The 17,206-nt window shown below is 38.9% G+C and overlaps 1 protein-coding gene across 1 annotated transcript in view; it reads right to left on the reverse strand.

The window, feature by feature from the left end:
- BEST3 (bestrophin 3) overlaps positions 1–13,356 on the reverse strand; it is a 51,943-nt gene extending 38,587 nt beyond the window's left edge. The window contains exons 1-3 of the mRNA XM_007953404.1: positions 13,205–13,356; positions 9,758–9,852; positions 9,068–9,301 (exon numbers count right to left, since the gene is read on the reverse strand). Coding sequence (XP_007951595.1) covers positions 9,068–9,301; positions 9,758–9,852; positions 13,205–13,356 — 481 coding nt within the window. The remainder of the gene's footprint in view (positions 1–9,067; positions 9,302–9,757; positions 9,853–13,204) is intronic.
- Between the last annotated feature and the right edge of the window lie 3,850 nt (positions 13,357–17,206).

The following is a 17,206-nucleotide window of genomic DNA, read 5'->3' on the forward strand; positions in this document are numbered from 1 at the left end:
ATCACTATGACCAGTTTATTATGTACCTTTGCAGAGAAATTCCATGGATTTTTATATAGATCTATTTTTTTAAAACATAAAGAATTTTATACTACATACATATCTGCCATTTGCTTCTATTTTCAGTAGTATCTTGGAGGTTTTTTTCTCTTATTATGTAGAGAGCAGCATAATTCTTTTCAATAGCTGCATTCTAGTTAATTGTATACCATATTTCATTTAACTAGTCCTCTTGTCCACCACTCATCTGTCAGTTTGTTGTACTGTGGTGGAATGACAAGTTGAAGAAGAATGGCATGACATTCATCATCAGAAAGAATGTCTCAAGATCTATGCTGAAGTATAATGCTGTCTGTGATAGGATAATATCCATACACCTACAAGGAAGACCAGTTAATACTACTATTATTCAAATTTATGCCCCAATCACCAAAGCCAAAGATGAGGAAATTGAAGATTTTTACCAAATTCTTCAGTCTGAAATTGACCAAACATGAAATCAAGATGTGTTGATTATCACTGGTGGAAACAAAGAAGAATCATGATAGTTGGAAAATATGGCCTTGGTGATAGAAATAACGCTAGAGAGCACATGATAGAATTTTGCAAGACCAATGACTTATTCATTGCAAATACCTTTTTTCAACAAGATAAATGATGGCTATACACATGGACTTCACCAGATGGAGTACACAGGAATCAGATCGACTACATCTGTGGAAAGAGGTGATGGAGAAGTTCAATATCTTCAGCCAAAACAAGGCCAGCAGCTGATTATGGAACAGACCATCCATTGCTTGCATGCAAGTTCAAGTTGAAGGTGAAGACAATTAAAAGAAGTCCACGAGAGCCAAAATATGACCTTGATTATATCTCTCCTGAATTTAGAGACCATCTAAAGAATAGATTTGATGCATTGAACACCAATGACTGAAAACCAGAGGAATTGTGGGATGACATCAAGAACATCATCCATGAAGAAAGCAAAAGGTCATTAGAAAGAAAAGAAAGGAAGAAAAGACCAAAATGGACGACAGAAGAGACTCTGAAACTTGCCCTTGAGTGGACAGTAGCTAAAGCAAATGGAAGAAATAACAAGATAAAAGAGCTAAACAGAAGATTTCAAAGAGCAGCTCGAGAAGACAAAGTCAATTATTTTAATGAAATGTGCAAAGACCTGGAGTTAGAAAACCAAGAGAAGAACACACTTGGCATTTATCAAGCTGAAAGAATGAAGAAAAAAAATTCAAGCCTCAAGTTGCAATATTGAAAGGTTCTATGGGCAAAATATTGAAGCATGCAGGAAGCATCAAAAGAAGATGGAAAGAATACACAGAATCACTGTACCAAAAAGAACGGGTCGATCTTCATCCATGTCAGGAGGTGGCATATGTTCAAGAACCAATGGTATTGAAGGGAAAAGTTGAAGCTGCACTGAAGGAGTTGGCGAAAAACAAGGCCCCAGGAATTAACTAACAGAATACCCATTGAGATGTTTCAACAACTGGGTGCTGCACTGGAGGCTCACTTGTCAATGCCAAGAAATATGAAAGACAGGAACCTGGCCAACTGACTGGAAAAAATCCCTATTTGTACCAATTTCAAAGAAAGATGATCCCACAGAATATGGAAATTATCGAACAATATCATTAATATCACATGCAAGTAAAATCTTGCTGAAGATAATTCAAAACTGGTTGGAGCAGTATATTGACAGAGAACTTCCAGAAATGCAAGCTGGATTCAGAAGAGGATGTAGAATGAGGGATGTCATTGCTGATGTCAGATGGATCTTGGCTGAAAGCAAAGAATACCAGAAAGATGTTTACTTGTGTTTTATTCACTATGCAAGGGCATTTGATTGTGTGGATCATAACAAATTATGCATCACATTGGGAAGAATGGGAATTCCAGAACACTTGATTGTGCTCATCAGGAACCTGTACATAGACCAGGAGGCTGTCATTCAAACAGAACAAGGGGACACTGCATGGTTTAAAATCAGGAATGAAGTGTGTCAGGGCTGTATCCTTTCACCATATTTATTCAATCTGTATGATGAGCAAATAATCTGAGAAGCTGGACTATATGAAGATGTACGTCACATCAGGATTGGAGGAAAACTTATTAACAACCTGTAATACGCAGATGACACAACTTTGCTTGCTGAAAGTGAGGATGACTTGAAGCACTTACTGATGAAGATTAAAGACTACAGTCTGCAGCATGGATTACATCTCAACATAAAGAAAATGAAAATCCTCACAACTGGACCTATAAGCAGCACTACAATTAATGGAGAAAAGACTGAAGTTGTTAAAGATTTCTTATTAGTTGGTTCCACAATTAACACCAATGGAAGTGGCAATGAAGACATCAGACGATGTAATGCATTGGGTAAATCTGCTGCAAAAGATCTCTTTAAAGTGCTGAAGAGCAAAGATGACTCTTTGAAGACTAGGGTGCACGTAACCCAACTATGACATACGCATTTGAGAGCTGGACAATGAACAAGGAAGACCGAACAAAGAAGAGTTGATGCTATTGAGTTGTGGTGTTGGTGAAGAATACTGAAAGTACCATGGACTGCCAAAAGAACAAACAAATCTGTCTTGGACGAAGTACAGCCAGAATGCTCCTTGGAATGGAGAATAGCCAGACTTCATCTCACCTGCTTTGGTCATGTTGTCAGAAAGGACCATTCCCCAGAGAAGGATATCATGCTTGGTAAAGTGGAGGGTCAATGAAAAAGGGGAAGGCCCTCAACGAGATGCATTGACATAGTGGCTGCAACAATGGGCTCAGGTATGGCAAGGATTGTGAGGGTGGCAAAGGACCACAGTATTTCATTCTGTTGTCCATAGGGTCACTATGAGTCAGAGCCTACTCAATGGCACCTAACAACAACGGTCCTCTTGTGATAGACATTTAAGTTTTTGCTATTAAAAATAATGCTGCAATCACTATGCTTCTAAATGTTAATTATGACTTAATAGTAATCATATTTTCTGATCAAAATCTTTTTTATAAAATTTATTTTTGTTAGATATTAATTTTGAGCTAGTTTTGTCTCAGAAATGCAACTATTTGCTTATGAAATCTGATAACACATTCATATTACAATCAGTTTTTGCCCTAATACAACACATTTTATGTTTTTACCCATCTGTAGTCAGTTTATGTATTAATGACCCTGTTAAGTAATTTTCCATCCCTACTGTGGACCAAGTTTTATTTAAGAAGTGTTACTGTAACAAAAAAAAAAATGTAAAAAGAGAAGTGGGTCATGCCTATTTTAAGAGTCTTTGACTCATAGAGCTTTGGAGTCATCTAGATCTTTGACACGACCTAGGTGTTTCGGACCCTCTGGTGGCATAGTGCCTAAGGCATTTGACAGCTAACCAGAAGGCTGGTAGTTCAAACCCACCAGCCGCTTTTCAGAAGGTTTTTTTCCATAGGGGAACCCAAGGAAGGGTCACTATGAGTCGAATTGACTTGACAGCAGTGAGTTTGGTTTTTTTTTGAGGCCAGTGTTTTTGAGAATAAGGCCCATGGACCATGTATAGAATCATCTGTGGCACCTGTTAAACATGGAGAAACTGAGTGCCACCCTGCCCTACTAAAACAGACTCAATTAGTCAAGAGTTCTCATTACAGGCTGCCCTTTTGAACCTTCTGTAGGTACTTTCAGAAAATACCAGTGCCTGGGCCTTATCCCCCGAGAAGGTGATTCAAATGGTGAGGTCCAGATATCAGTATTGTTTTAAATTTTCTTGGGTGATTTAAATGGAATTGAGTCCAAAGAGTGGCATGTTTACTAAGCTTGGCAGGAAATGCTGATATACATCAGTGTTTCAAAATTTCGTGTTCTACTAAATGAAGACTTTGTTCATTCAGTGTCTGAAATAAACAGAATAACAAATACTAAGTCAATATTTACCAACAGAAGACTATTTTGAGATAACACTTAGGTTATTTACACTAGCTTAGAAGGGTTCTGCCAATGCCTGGAGAATTGAACTAACTCTAGGGGTCAAAAATCAAAATGAATCTAGTAATTCCCTACTTGTTTCTCAATGCAATCTCAGAATTGTTTCATGATCCAGATAATCTGCTTATCATTATTATTTTTAAAGACTTGTAGATCATGATTAAATTTTATATAAGAAGTTAGTAGATAAACTTAACCTGCCTTGGCTTTATGTTTAAAGACATGCCATAGCTATCTTTCCTTTAAATGGAACTTTTCTAACACTTCATATTGATTGTCTATCAGTTATATTCTTGTGATTTATAGCAGAATTTTAAAAAAATGAGCAGTGATACTGCCTCGGAAACCCAAGGAGGGGTCGCTATGAGTCGGGGCCGACTCAACGGCACATAACAACAACAACAGCATTTGTATATTGGCTGCAATCTCTGTCATTTGACCAAAGAGTAACTTTATCTCTGGTTATATTTTACTCAGGAGTATGAATTAAATTTTGCTAGTGAGTCCTTTCTTGGCTTCAAGACAGAAAACAAACAAGCATAGTTATTGTTTATTTTGGGCAACACGAATGCCCTCCCCTCCATGTAGCATGTCTGTTGATTGAAAGGTAATATGAAGAGTGAGGAAAGCTGGTGACTTTAACTTTTCACCCCAAATTTATTGAATACTGTGGTTCTAAGGAGCTCTGGTGGTGTAGTGCCTAAGGCATTTGACTGCTAATCAGAAGGCTGGCAGTTCAAACCCACTGGCCACTCCTCAGAAGGAAGGTTGGTTGGGCAATCTACTTCTGTAGTGATACCAGCCTCGGAAACCCAAGGAGGGCTTGCTATGGGTCGGATTTGACTTCCTGGCAGTGCGTTTGGTTTGATTTGGTAAGGAGCTCTGGTGACACAGTGCCTAAAGCATTTGACTGTTAACCAGAAGGTTGGCAGTTCAAACCCACAAGCCACTCCATTGAAGGAAGACTGGGCAATCTACTCTCGTGAAGATTTACTACCTTGGAAAACCAAAGGGGGTCGCTATGAGTCGGAATTGACTTGATGGCAGTAGGTTTGGTTTTTGGTTGCTAAGTTCTGTGAAAGATAATTCAGAAAGATATATACATCCTTAAAGTATGTACATCAAAGCAAGGAAGCTGTAGGGATTAGCAGGACCTGGTACATCCAGATTTAGTCAATGCCCTCTATTCATTTACTCCTGGCCAACACTGAATCTATGTAGGCAAGGGCCTTCCTGAACAAAAGGGAGAAAAGGTTGGAGGGAAACTCCATTGCCTTAAAGCCGATTATTCCTCAGAGTGTGTCTGGAGTCTTTACAAGCTTATTAAATGTATATATTCATTCACTCCACCCCCGACCTACTGAATCTGAGCCTCTGTGGGTAAACGAAACCAAACTCATTGCCATCGAGTGGATTCTGACTCACAGCAACCCCCACTGGGTTTCCGAGGCTATAAATCTTTACAGAAGTATTGCCTTATCTTCCTTCCCCGGAGCGGCTTGTAGGTTTGAACTGCTGACCTTCTGGTTAGGACCCAAATTCGTTATCCACTACGCCACCAGAGTTCCTTATCTCTGTGGTTAGGAACCCAGAATCTGCATTTTTAGCAATATTGATTTTTAGCAATATTTAATGAATGCTCGACTACTAACCTAAAAGTTGGCAGTTCACCCAGTAGCTCTGTGGAAGAAAGCCCTGGAGATCTGTTTCCATAAAGGTTATAAGAAAACCCTATGGAGCAGTTGTATAACACACAGGGTTAGCAGCAGTCGGGATGGACTCTAGGGCAGTGGGCTCTAAAGTTTGAGAACTTGTACTTTTCCTTCCAGGTGATTTTATGTCGGGAGTCAACTGATGAGAAGTTTTTTTGTGCCCTCTGCATTCTCCTTTTATCTGCCCCTACCCCATTGGCCACTCCGCACCCCCCCCCCCCCAGCATTTTACTTACAGCCCTCTCTGTCCTCAGGCAGAGCAGGTGCCTGGCTCTGGGCTCAGGGGATCTGCCAAACATTTTCCGGCATCCCTGAACTTCCTGCTCTTCCCAGAAACCTTGGCATAAGCATGGGACAGTGAGGAAGGGGTAGAGGCCTGTGCCCACTTGGGAGAACTTGGAAACCGACCCCATGCACACTCTGAGTCAGTCATCTGCTGGAAAAAGGAGCAGGAAGCTCAGGGAGTCAGTGCTGCCCATCCACAGAGAGAGTGCCCACCTAGGGGACTTGGCTTCTGAAATGTCCCTCCCGACTCAGAAGGTAGTGGCTTGAAACTTTTGCCTTGATGCCAGACACACAAAACTTATATTCCTGAGGGCACAAACTGTTCCACTAAACCCTCTTCCTGACTTTCCAAAAGGTCAGAGGGCAAGAGTGACCTTTTCAGTGAAATAATCAGTGATTACCTCATCGGTTCTCTTCCCTCTCTTTCTCAGCAACTCCAAATGAACAAATAAGTCTAAGTCAAAACAATACTTGCTATGCTCAAACAGCTCAAATCCAAATTCCGCAGACAGTGTCTCCGACCACACTGCAGCCCTGAAGTCCCTCTTTATAATTCTGGAGCCTCCAGCATGACTATAACCTTGAATCTACTCTCCTTAATTGTTGCTGTTTCACATCACTAAAAGGAGCTCTGGTGGCACAGTAGTTAAAGCATACCGTGGGTCTGCAGTTTGAACCCACCAGCAGCTCCGCTGGAGAAAGGTGAGGCAGTCCGCTTCCATAAAGATTTAGAGCATTGGAAACCCTGTGGAGTAGTTCAACTCTGTCCTATAGAGTCACTGTGAGTCAGAATCAAATTGATGACACAGTTTTTTTTTGTTGTTGTTGTTGCTGTTCTTGTTTAGTTTAAGAAAAGTCTTGAAGCCAACCCATATACCTCATCATGTCTACTTGCCCCTGACACCTGAGCTCAACTCAGCCCTCCCTGAGCTCTTGCCTTTCCATCTTCAGCTATCCTGGCTTCCTCTTGGTGTGCTTTTAATACGAAGGTGACGCTCAGAGAAAGAGATCTGCTTTGAGAATTGAGCCTGGCATCTGATTCCTGTCAGGAGGTACACTCTTCATTCCAAGGATGCGTCAGGTCTAGAGAAATATCATCTTTATTCATCCAAGCAAATTTTCACCTCTTGCTCATCAATTTGGAATGGGTCAAATCTTTCTTGTTTCTGTCTTTCTTAAAATGATGATAGCCCACAGAGGATGTGATTCTTATTGTATTTAATCCTTTAGACATTAAGGTAAGACATTTAGTTAGCAAACAGCATTTTTTTTCAACTCGGTCATTCTGATCAGTATTCAACTTCGAAATTTGAAGGAAGAGGTAGCAGTTAATTTTTAAAAATTCCTCCCGATTTAAAACAAAACACCTGAGTCTGCCTGGTCTTTCATATCCTCCACCTGAATCCTTAACCAATTCCATGCATCGCATTACTCTTTCACATTACATTTATTCCCCTAACAATATCACCTACACCTCTCCTTCTCTATTTCTGCCTGGATTTCCACAACATCCTGGTCTAATTGGTCAAGAAGACCCAGGATGTAATGTCAACAATGGGTCTTCTCAAATGACTCAAGAGCTATGTCATACAATTGTACGAGCTATTTCCTTAATAATAGCAAGAACTCATGTGGCATTTACCATGCTCCAGGTATTGCTCTAAACACTTTGCAAAAATCAACCTATTTAATCCTAACAAGGATATGAGATAGGTGTTATTATAAACTATTCTATGTCCACTTTGAGGGTAAGGAAATTGAGGCACAGGAAGGTTAAGTAACTCACACAAGGTCATGTAGCTAGTAAGCGGTAGAGGAAGGATTCTAAGCCTTAACTCTGTACTCTTAGCCACTATGCTATAATGCTTACCTAAGAAAGCAAATCAAAATAAGCAAAAATGGAAGTCAAGAAAATATTTTCACAAGAATATTATTCTTATTTTTTTTTTCTATTTTCAAGACATTTAAGTAAAGGAGACTGGATACAGCACCCTAATTTGAGACTGTACCCAATATAAAGAAAGAAGCATCTCATGGTTCTTATATCATTTATGTGGTCATTAATACATTCCAACAAGCTATCAGTCCTGTTAACAGCAACCCAGACACAACAACCAACATTTATTCAGCACCTGCGAGGCTTTATCTCATTTAATTCTCACAGTATGGAAGGCTGATTTCACAGCTTCTTTGCTAAACATTAACACACCAAAAAGAACCACCTTTCAAACATGATTTGTTCTCAGCGTGCTGTATCCAGGAGCCCAGACAGAATGACTATATCTATGTTGTAGAATAGGGGAGACAATAGATCCACAGTGAAGCAGCCTTTTTTTTTTTTTAAACCTCTCAAGGTATGCCTAGATGAGACCCCTCATGGCTGCCTTTATCAGATTCAGCTTGTGTAGTAGGACAAGCATTAACTTGGTAGTTCCGAGCCTAAATTGTACTGTCCCATTTATTAGCTGTGTGATCCAGGGCAGCTTATAACCTCTCTGCATCTGTTTCCTAATTTTCCTCAGGTTTTTTGAGGTTCAAATGAAAACACATCTATGAAAGTGAATAAATTACCAAGTGCTAGGAAAAAAAATGCATGATAATATTACAGGTTGTTTTTAATAAGTATGATCATCATTATGTTGACCTAAAGGCAATGTGACTGTCTGCTGTCTCCCCTCCCCTGCTCACCAACTAAACTTTTTAAGGGCAGGAACTATGTTTTATTTATCTTTGCCCCTTTAGACTTTTTTTTTTTTTTTTTTTCTGGTTCATACATGTTGTTGTTGGGTGCCTTTGAATCAATTTTGGACTCATAGTGATTCTATGTGACAGAGTAGAACTGCCCCATAGGGTTGCCTAAGCTGTAATCTTTACAGGAGCACATTGCTAGGTCTTTCATGGAGTGGCTGGTGGGTTCAAATGCTGGCCATTTGGTTAGCACCCCAGTGCTTAACTCTTGCCCCACCACGGCTTCTTCTGGTACATAATAGGTAATCAAGACATGTTTCTTGAATTAATGAATAAATAAAGGGAATTTTCAAAGGACATTTAAAGACTGGGAAAAGTCCATGCACAATACCTGCTTCAACCACATGATCTATTGTTGGGAACCTTTTGTATACAGCTGTGCTCACTGAGCGGAAGATGAGCAGGGATGTGAGATTTACGTAGCGCATCAGTGTCCTTCTGAGCATGCGCCCGTACTCGTCACTCCCGTGGACACTGCTGGAGATGAGGAACATCAGCCTGTCTGGCCAGGGCAGATTCACAAACTGGTTCCACCATCGGTTCACAACCAAAGTAACATAAAACCCTGCAGAGTAAGAGGAAATCACAAACCTCACGGCAGATGCATCAACGTTGATGGTTTTAGCAGAATTTTAGCCTTTTTTTGGTGGGGGCGGTCTGGAGTATAAAAAGATGTTATTCATAGCTTATGCTTTTGCCCTCCAGAGAGAAATATTATCCGTGCCTGGTAACACCATGGCACCCAGTAAGTGAGTATTAGAACTCATATATTGACTGCAAAAATGGAGTTAGTGGAGGGAAAGCTTAGTTGTCCAAGCGCAGATTATTACCTCAGACTTGCTTGGCGTTAATTTAGCAAAAGCAGCCCTGAAGGCAAACCTTATGGATGGCTGTGGTTCTATTGCAAGCAGTGGCTTTTCGGGCATGCCTCTCAGCTTGGAAACACTCCCATGCAGAGTCATCGGTGTCATCCTAACGGAGACAGCTGTGTGGCTGCATTCTGTGTGTGACCTATACTTACCAAGCACAAAGGTTACTGGAATTTGTTCAGCATATCTGTCACAGTAAATTGATAATTTTTCAAAGTAACGTTTTTGGGCTCCTGTAAGTAAGAATCTGGAGCAAAAATAAAATGCACAGCCCTTTATGATATTATTCTTCTGCACCTGCTTTGCAAGTGACATTAAGTGCAAACAACTAAGCACAAATAATCTTAATTTTGCTTTTTTGAATGAGCAATAACTTCTTTCTTTTTACCTGAGTTGATGTGGCTCGAAAGCTTTTTAATTGCTTAATTTATGTACTAATGTTATTGGTCATTAAATAGTGGGATTTCATTTTAAATTTTAAAACTTCTATATAGTCAATGCATTGGCATTGGAGCAAAATCTGGATTAGAGTTATTGTTAACTGAGTGTTAAATAATAACCCTGAATTTGACATCTTGATCTTACTGTCTCCTGAATATGACACTTAGCATACTCTTGATTGCACATGTTGTACTTCAAGGGATATTATAATGATCTATTTTAAAGTCCACAGTTATTTTAAATGTAAAAATGAAACAGATGGAACAATTATAAATGGAAGCTTTTATGATTAAATGTAGTTGCTGTCTCCAAATGTATATTTTAGATCTGACCCAACCTGCCCAAACCCATTTTCTGGTATTGTTAAACCTAACTGCATTTCATGGGACTATTATTGAGATTTATATTGTAGGCAGGAGGTTCAGAGTTAGAAGAAATGTCAGAAGTCAGGTTAATAATAATGATCAAAATATGGACAACTGACTTTGCATAAAGTAATGACTGTAGCTGTTCCAAGGGAGGGAGGATCCTAGGAAGATCCATTATAACCAGCGTCAGATGCCCATTTGGGTCAGTAGAACTTTGATAAAGGAAGTAGAGAGATAATGAGATAAGAGTAAGCAGCCAATCTGATGGCATGAACTATTGGGAGCTGAAAGTGCTGACAAAGAAGGCGTACAGTTGTGAGTGGGTTTGGAGTTCCTGCCTCAGCACCGGAGGAGGTGTCAGTGTTACTGAACTGCGAAAGACTGCAAGAGGCACCAACGGGGTGCTTCTCAGGATCTAGCAGGGTCATGCTGATGACAACTTACAGCCAGACTGGTTTCTGATGCACAAATGAAATCATCAAAGATGATTTAAATGTGGAAAACATGGACTTTAGGGTCACACAAACCCAGGTTTGAATCCCAGACTTGCCACTTATAGCTTTGTATCTTAAGCCTATTTTCAAATGACAGTAAAACCTGGGAAAGCTGGGACCTCTGTAAGGAGGCAACCTGTCAGAGAAGGAAAACTCATATTTTGCCCTCAAACAAACTCTAGGAAAGTCGTGAGACTTCCCTGTCCAATGTGAAAAACTTGCAAAAGCCTGCAAAACAAAGCAGTCCTGTCGAGTTCTGGCTTTCATGGATTTAACTGAGCCTCAGTTTTCTCATTTGTAATAATACCCATGTCTCAGGGATATTATAAGAATTAAATAACATCATTTTGACTTCATCTCATGTAGTTTGGACATATTATCAGGAGGGATCCCTTCCTGGAGAAGAGCATCATGTTTGGTAATGTAGATGGTCAGTGAAAAAGAGAAAGGTTCTCCATGAGATGGGCTCAAATTTAGCAACGATGGTGAGGATGGTGCAGGAGCAGTGTTCCGTTCTGTTGTTCAAAGTGTTTCTACGAATAGGAACCAACTCAACGGCACTTTGTAACAACTACAGAGCTTCTTTCATCAAATTCATCCCCAAGTAGGAAGAGCTATAACCAAATTAATAAATTCTGGTTTTGCCTCATGATTTTTCACTGAGTAAAATTATTTACTTACAAGAGAATTAATTTTAAAACAAGACCACTTAGGGCCATTAGTAGACACGAGAATAAAGCTATATATTTTCCACATGAGTATTTGACTTTCTTCACGACTTCAGTCTATACTTTTTGTTACACTATTGTTCAGGATATAAGGACACATTTTAACAAATTTTACACTTGAACTTTAAAAAAATGAAGGCTAATTTGACCTTATGATTATTGTAATAGATGTAAGTACTCTTTGTCTTTAGGAAAATATGTACATACAGTTTTATGGGGTGTATGGCATGGCATTGCAGCAAAAGTTGAGACTCCATGGGACATTTCTGGCTATGTTGTAATGGTTTTTAGGACTATGCTATTCTAAGCAGCAGTAGCAGCAATAAACTTAGATTAGTAAAAATAAACTAATGAGACAGTTATCCTGGAACGTCATTGTGTCTTCCACTACTTCATATTCCGAAGGCTTAGATAACACATTAAAGTCAAAATAGTATTACATTATATAAAATGTATCTGAAAAATTATTAATGGTTTTTAATAAGACTTTCCTCTCAAAGATGTTTTTGCCAAAATGTATACCAATATGTACATTTGTTTGGAAGAGTAATTTGGATGTGTAGTGAAATAGCTCTTCCTATTTTACTCTTGAAAATTATCAGCTAGCTAAATGAATATTCTTCTTTTCCAAATGGGGTCCTATTGCTGTAAGGAAGAATGCAGGTGAAAGCAAAGATAGACAGATTTCTTCATCTTTGTGCAGAATAAAAGCAACAGTGACGTAGACAGAAAAGGTGGCACTATGACCTCAAAAACCTTTAGTTTTTCTATTTTAAGTTTACCTTCTTTTAGAGAAGAAATGTACGCAAACAATTTTAATAATAAACCCCATAAAGCTTCCCTTTCACGATACTGATAATTTATCAAGACTATAATTTTTAGTCCTAGAAGTATTTATGGGACATGATATTGGTGAAATTTTCTGTCAATCTGGCAGGCATAGGCTGTAATGTTATAAAGAGTAAGCATCTGTTTTTATGATAAAATGTCTGGAATTTGGAAGATACAAAGAAAACAAATTAAGCCTGAGGCCTTTTTTTTTTTCAGCTGAAGTATTATCAAGGTTTATGGGCACTATTACGGATAAGCTTTTATCATTTTAGGCAAAATAAAGGCATGTTATCTAATGTACACTGTTCATGAACATGTGAATTACTTATGCAATTGCTACAAACTGTCAAATCACAAAGTGAAACTGAATGACACATTGACAGAGGCACAAATAATTAACCACCTATATACCTTGCCATTCAAAATCATCACGTAGTCAAGATCTAAGTCCATTTTATGCCTATAGCAACATTGGTGAAGTATGATAATACCTAATAATTAATATGGGGCTGGAATTAGAGCCACCTGAATATGACAGAGTAGACTTAACATTCTAAAAATGGTTAGGTATGGATTTAAATATCCTGTCTGAGGAGAAGATGACATCAGAGAGGTTCATGCAAAAGAAGAGGTTACGTAATGCAAAGGTCAGCGGCAACCAGAGAATTCAAATTTTTGAGACTGTATTCTTACATGATATTTGATGGCCATATAAGAAGACATGCAAAGGAAAGTACCTGTACACCAAACTTATTGCTGTGTAAAGAATAGCAAAAGCAATAAATTCCCTGTATAGTAGTTTGTAGATGCTGCCTCTCCACTTGAGGAGTAACCTATGAAATCCAAAAAAAGTCGCATTTGCTACTTTACTGGAGTAAGTGACAGTCATCTCGGATAGTTTTTTTTCTAGAAGAGCAAGAAGACAAAACACAAGTAAAAATAATGTTTAAGATTGAGCAGAAATCTGTATGCCAAAAGCAACTCAAGCCAACAATGAGCCAGCCATGTCCCCTTTGCTTTTCTCAGGGAAGAGAAAAATTTGTACAATTTTGAACCTGGAGATGGCTACCACCTCAGTGATAAATCTTTTAGTAGAAAAAGGGAGGAAAGGGGTTTCTGGAAGGAATGATGTTAGAAATCTTAAACTTGCCTAATTGCTAAATCTTATTTTTAGATTATATAGTCCTTGCTCAAAAAACATTTGAGTGAATGAATGTGATATATGAGACACAGTGTAATGCCATCTCTCATTTATTTTCTTAATCTACAAGAAGATTTAAAGTACTTGCTATACTATATTAATTGACATTTTCAAAAGCAGTCACCAAAATTATTGTTTGAGTCTTTATTTGCTAAAGTGCTGTAAAAGGGTATTTCACCCTTAAATTTCCTACGCGAAGTTCTGGGTCTCTACTTTGAAATCGGGATATATTGTTGGAAATAGCAAGCCCCTTGTGAAAATTAAATTGACAAGGTACTTTGACTGGTTTTACTAGGATGTGTGTGTCTCTCTATTGGAGCTGGAGTATTTAGTTAGCATTTGGTGACCTTCAAAATGTAGACACAATGTTGGGTCACAGTGATGTTAAGAAAGGTGTACTTTCCTGATGAAAAGACTTGCATAAAATACTTAGGGATGGTTCACTTTCTGTTTGGAACTGAACAAAACAAGGTCGTTATTTAAGGGCCCTTTCTACTTGAGTTAAGGTTCCTGGGTGGTGCAAATAGTTTATGCTCAACTAGCAACCCACAGGTTGATGTTTCAAACCCACCCAGTGGTGCTACAGAAGAAAAGTCTGGCAATCTGCTTCTATATTTAAAAAAGAAAGAAAAATTACACCCAAGAAAACCCTATGGAGTGGTTCTACTCTGTAACACATGGGGTCGATGTGAGTCTGAATCAACTAGACAGTAACGGGTTTGGTTTTGGTTCAGATCCATGGATGTTGTTGATGAGAACTGGGTCCCAAAGATGAGTTTCCAGTGAGTGCTCCAGAATTTCATCACTTTTCACCAAGACATTAACCATTTAGATTTTGAAATAAATGGCCTGGAGCTAATTTATTTGAAAATCCTCCTCAACTATTCTCTTACATGGAGTCTACTCAGATAAAATGAGATTTCTTTGAAATCTTGGGTTTTCTCAAAAGGATCTATAAGAATTACTAAGACTGAAATCATGGATCTTTCATCTAGAATTCAACCAGACACAGAAATAAATTCTACAGCAGGTTTCTTATATAAAATAGCCTATGTAACGTATTTTGTCATAAACAAGAAAATATTCTGTCCTTAGTTAAAGCTGGGAAAACAATCTAACTCACCATTTCCCTCTAAATAAAACTCTGAAGCTACATTTACAGTATTTTTCTGGAGTCACAAACTTAGCCTTCAACATTACTAATTTTCATTAAGAAACCAGGGCCTTTTGGCATAAGTAAGGGGCATTAGGAAAGGATGGGACTCCTGACACAAAACCAGTTTCACTTTTCCTTCTTCACTTTGTCTATTTGTTGAATGTGAAAACAGCCAAAATTGGAAAAAGAGCATAATAAATTAGACTGATTTCATGATTTGTTCTCGTGGACATCGTAATTAAAACAAAAACATAGTCCTCAAATAAATTCCCTTTCTGTCATTCAATAGTTCATCCTTCTAGCTTAAGCTCTGTCAGAAAAACAAAGATCACATAGAAGTCAGACTTAAAATGCGTAGGTATACCTTTGTGCACTAACCTATTTATGTGGTTTGGCCGAAAGAAGATCTTCAACTTTCAGGCTCGCTCTGAAGAGGTGCCTTCGGGCTGGTGTTGCCTCTTGGTTTCACTCTTCACTCATGCACGGATTTTCTTTCTGTCCTCTGTCCCCTGAGTGGACCCAGAGTGTGGCAGGCACGGGGGTTAAATATTTTTTCCACTTGTGGAGGCCTGTTTATGCCAATTTGCCCACTGATGACAGTTATAGCTGGGAACAAACAGAAGCAACAGCTGCTGATGCTGCTTTTTTCTAATCTATAATTATAACTCCACCTGCCACCCAAAGTACCCCTTGAATGAGAAGTTGGTGGTGACATGAAGATTTTGGGTATGTAGAACCATGTTATTTTCATTTTGACTGTATCCTGAGATAAAGTCAGAAAGGTCCATGTTCCCATTAAGACTTCTGAAGAGGCTCCACCAGCCAAAAAAAGAAAAAAGAAAAGTAAAAGAAAATAAGTGTGTGGGGGGAGGGAATTAGGACAGTCTTTTTGCACTTAATATGAAGAATAAACTCCCATCAAATCATACTCTGGGGCAGACAAGAATCTACCAGGATTCTCGCTGACTTGAGAGGTATTGAGAATGGTCTTTCACTAAAAGCAACAAGCATGAGTGTGCATTTGCACGTGTGTATGTGTGTGCTTTAGAAGTGCAAGCAGAATTATGACACATGATGGCTTAGTGCAGTGGAAAATGATAACATAATTGATTCATTACATTTCGTATCCTTCCCCAGTCAGCTAGAAAAAGATTTAAATTATTCAAAATGTCTTATCATCGTTTTGCTAAGAGAAACACATTTTCCTTCTAAAAAGGGACTTCATCGGCATTCTTTAAATAATGGAATTTGTCATTTCAGGCCAGTTCCTGGGACTTTTCCAGTCTTCTTAAGCAATTTGTGCACCAAGCATTGCCCTTGAAGCTTAAATAGAATGACAACAAAAAATTACGCACTTTCAGCCCCTGCTAGCCTCGGCCCCCGCCTCAACCCTGCGGGCTCCAGGCCTCCCTCCCCAGCAGAGGCAGACTTCGGGGCATCTAGCGGAGCCCCAGGAGGTTCCGGAGACTTGGGGAAGCGTGGCCCAGGCGCCGGCCCCGGCCAGCCACGAGCGCTGACCCCGAGACCCTCAAGGGGTTTCCGGGCTCTCGGAGGACTCAGAAAAGTGGCGCCTCCTAGGAGGGGAGGAAATACTGCAAAATTTTTGAAAGTAAATAAAATAAAAACTCATTGAATTGGAAAAAAAAATTATGTACTTTGTGGAGAAAGATATACATTTATTTAAAAACACTTATTCTAAAATTGAGAATATATACATTTAAACATTTTCTAAAGTATTCCTAAATTTTGTATGTATTTGCCTTTTTTTCCCCCCTCAAAATCAGGGTATAAGTTCCTTAGAGCAACTACAGCATTATAGATGTCTTTAAATTCTTGCTCCCACACCTATTCATAGTTCACACACAGAGCCTGGTGCATAAATGGATATTCAGTATATATTTGATTATCACCTTACCTTGATTATAATACTTCTATTAGTGTAGTTCGGGAATCTGTGAACATCTTAGAAGTATGCTACACATTTTGTATTTGGGTTGCATCAAAAGTGGTCAGATAGACCTGCTGTTGCATTTATAAAGGTTTATATGACTGATCAATATTATCTTACTTGAACAAATCAAAACCCAAATTCTTTTGAAGAAGAAATATTGGAGTCAAAAAATATTCACTCATTCAGATGGGTATGCTCTCATTAGAACAATCAAGTATATGGGATCAAGAGGATAGTATTTGCCTAGGGATAGAGTTGGGAAGGTGGGAGGGGATGGAAAGGAAGAATGAAGGGAAGGGGTGGTGCAGGGAGGAAGTGGAAAGAATGCTGTTACAGTGTGGGAATCCCAGTAAATGCTACAAAGCAGAATGTGTATGGATTGTTGAGTGAAAAACCAGTTTGCTCTGTAAACCTTCACCCAAATCACAATT

This window comes from Orycteropus afer, unplaced genomic scaffold (genome assembly GCF_000298275.1).
Source record: "Orycteropus afer afer isolate SDZICR_OR568_19922 unplaced genomic scaffold, OryAfe1.0 scaffold00392, whole genome shotgun sequence".
Classification (NCBI taxonomy): domain Eukaryota; kingdom Metazoa; phylum Chordata; class Mammalia; order Tubulidentata; family Orycteropodidae; genus Orycteropus; species Orycteropus afer.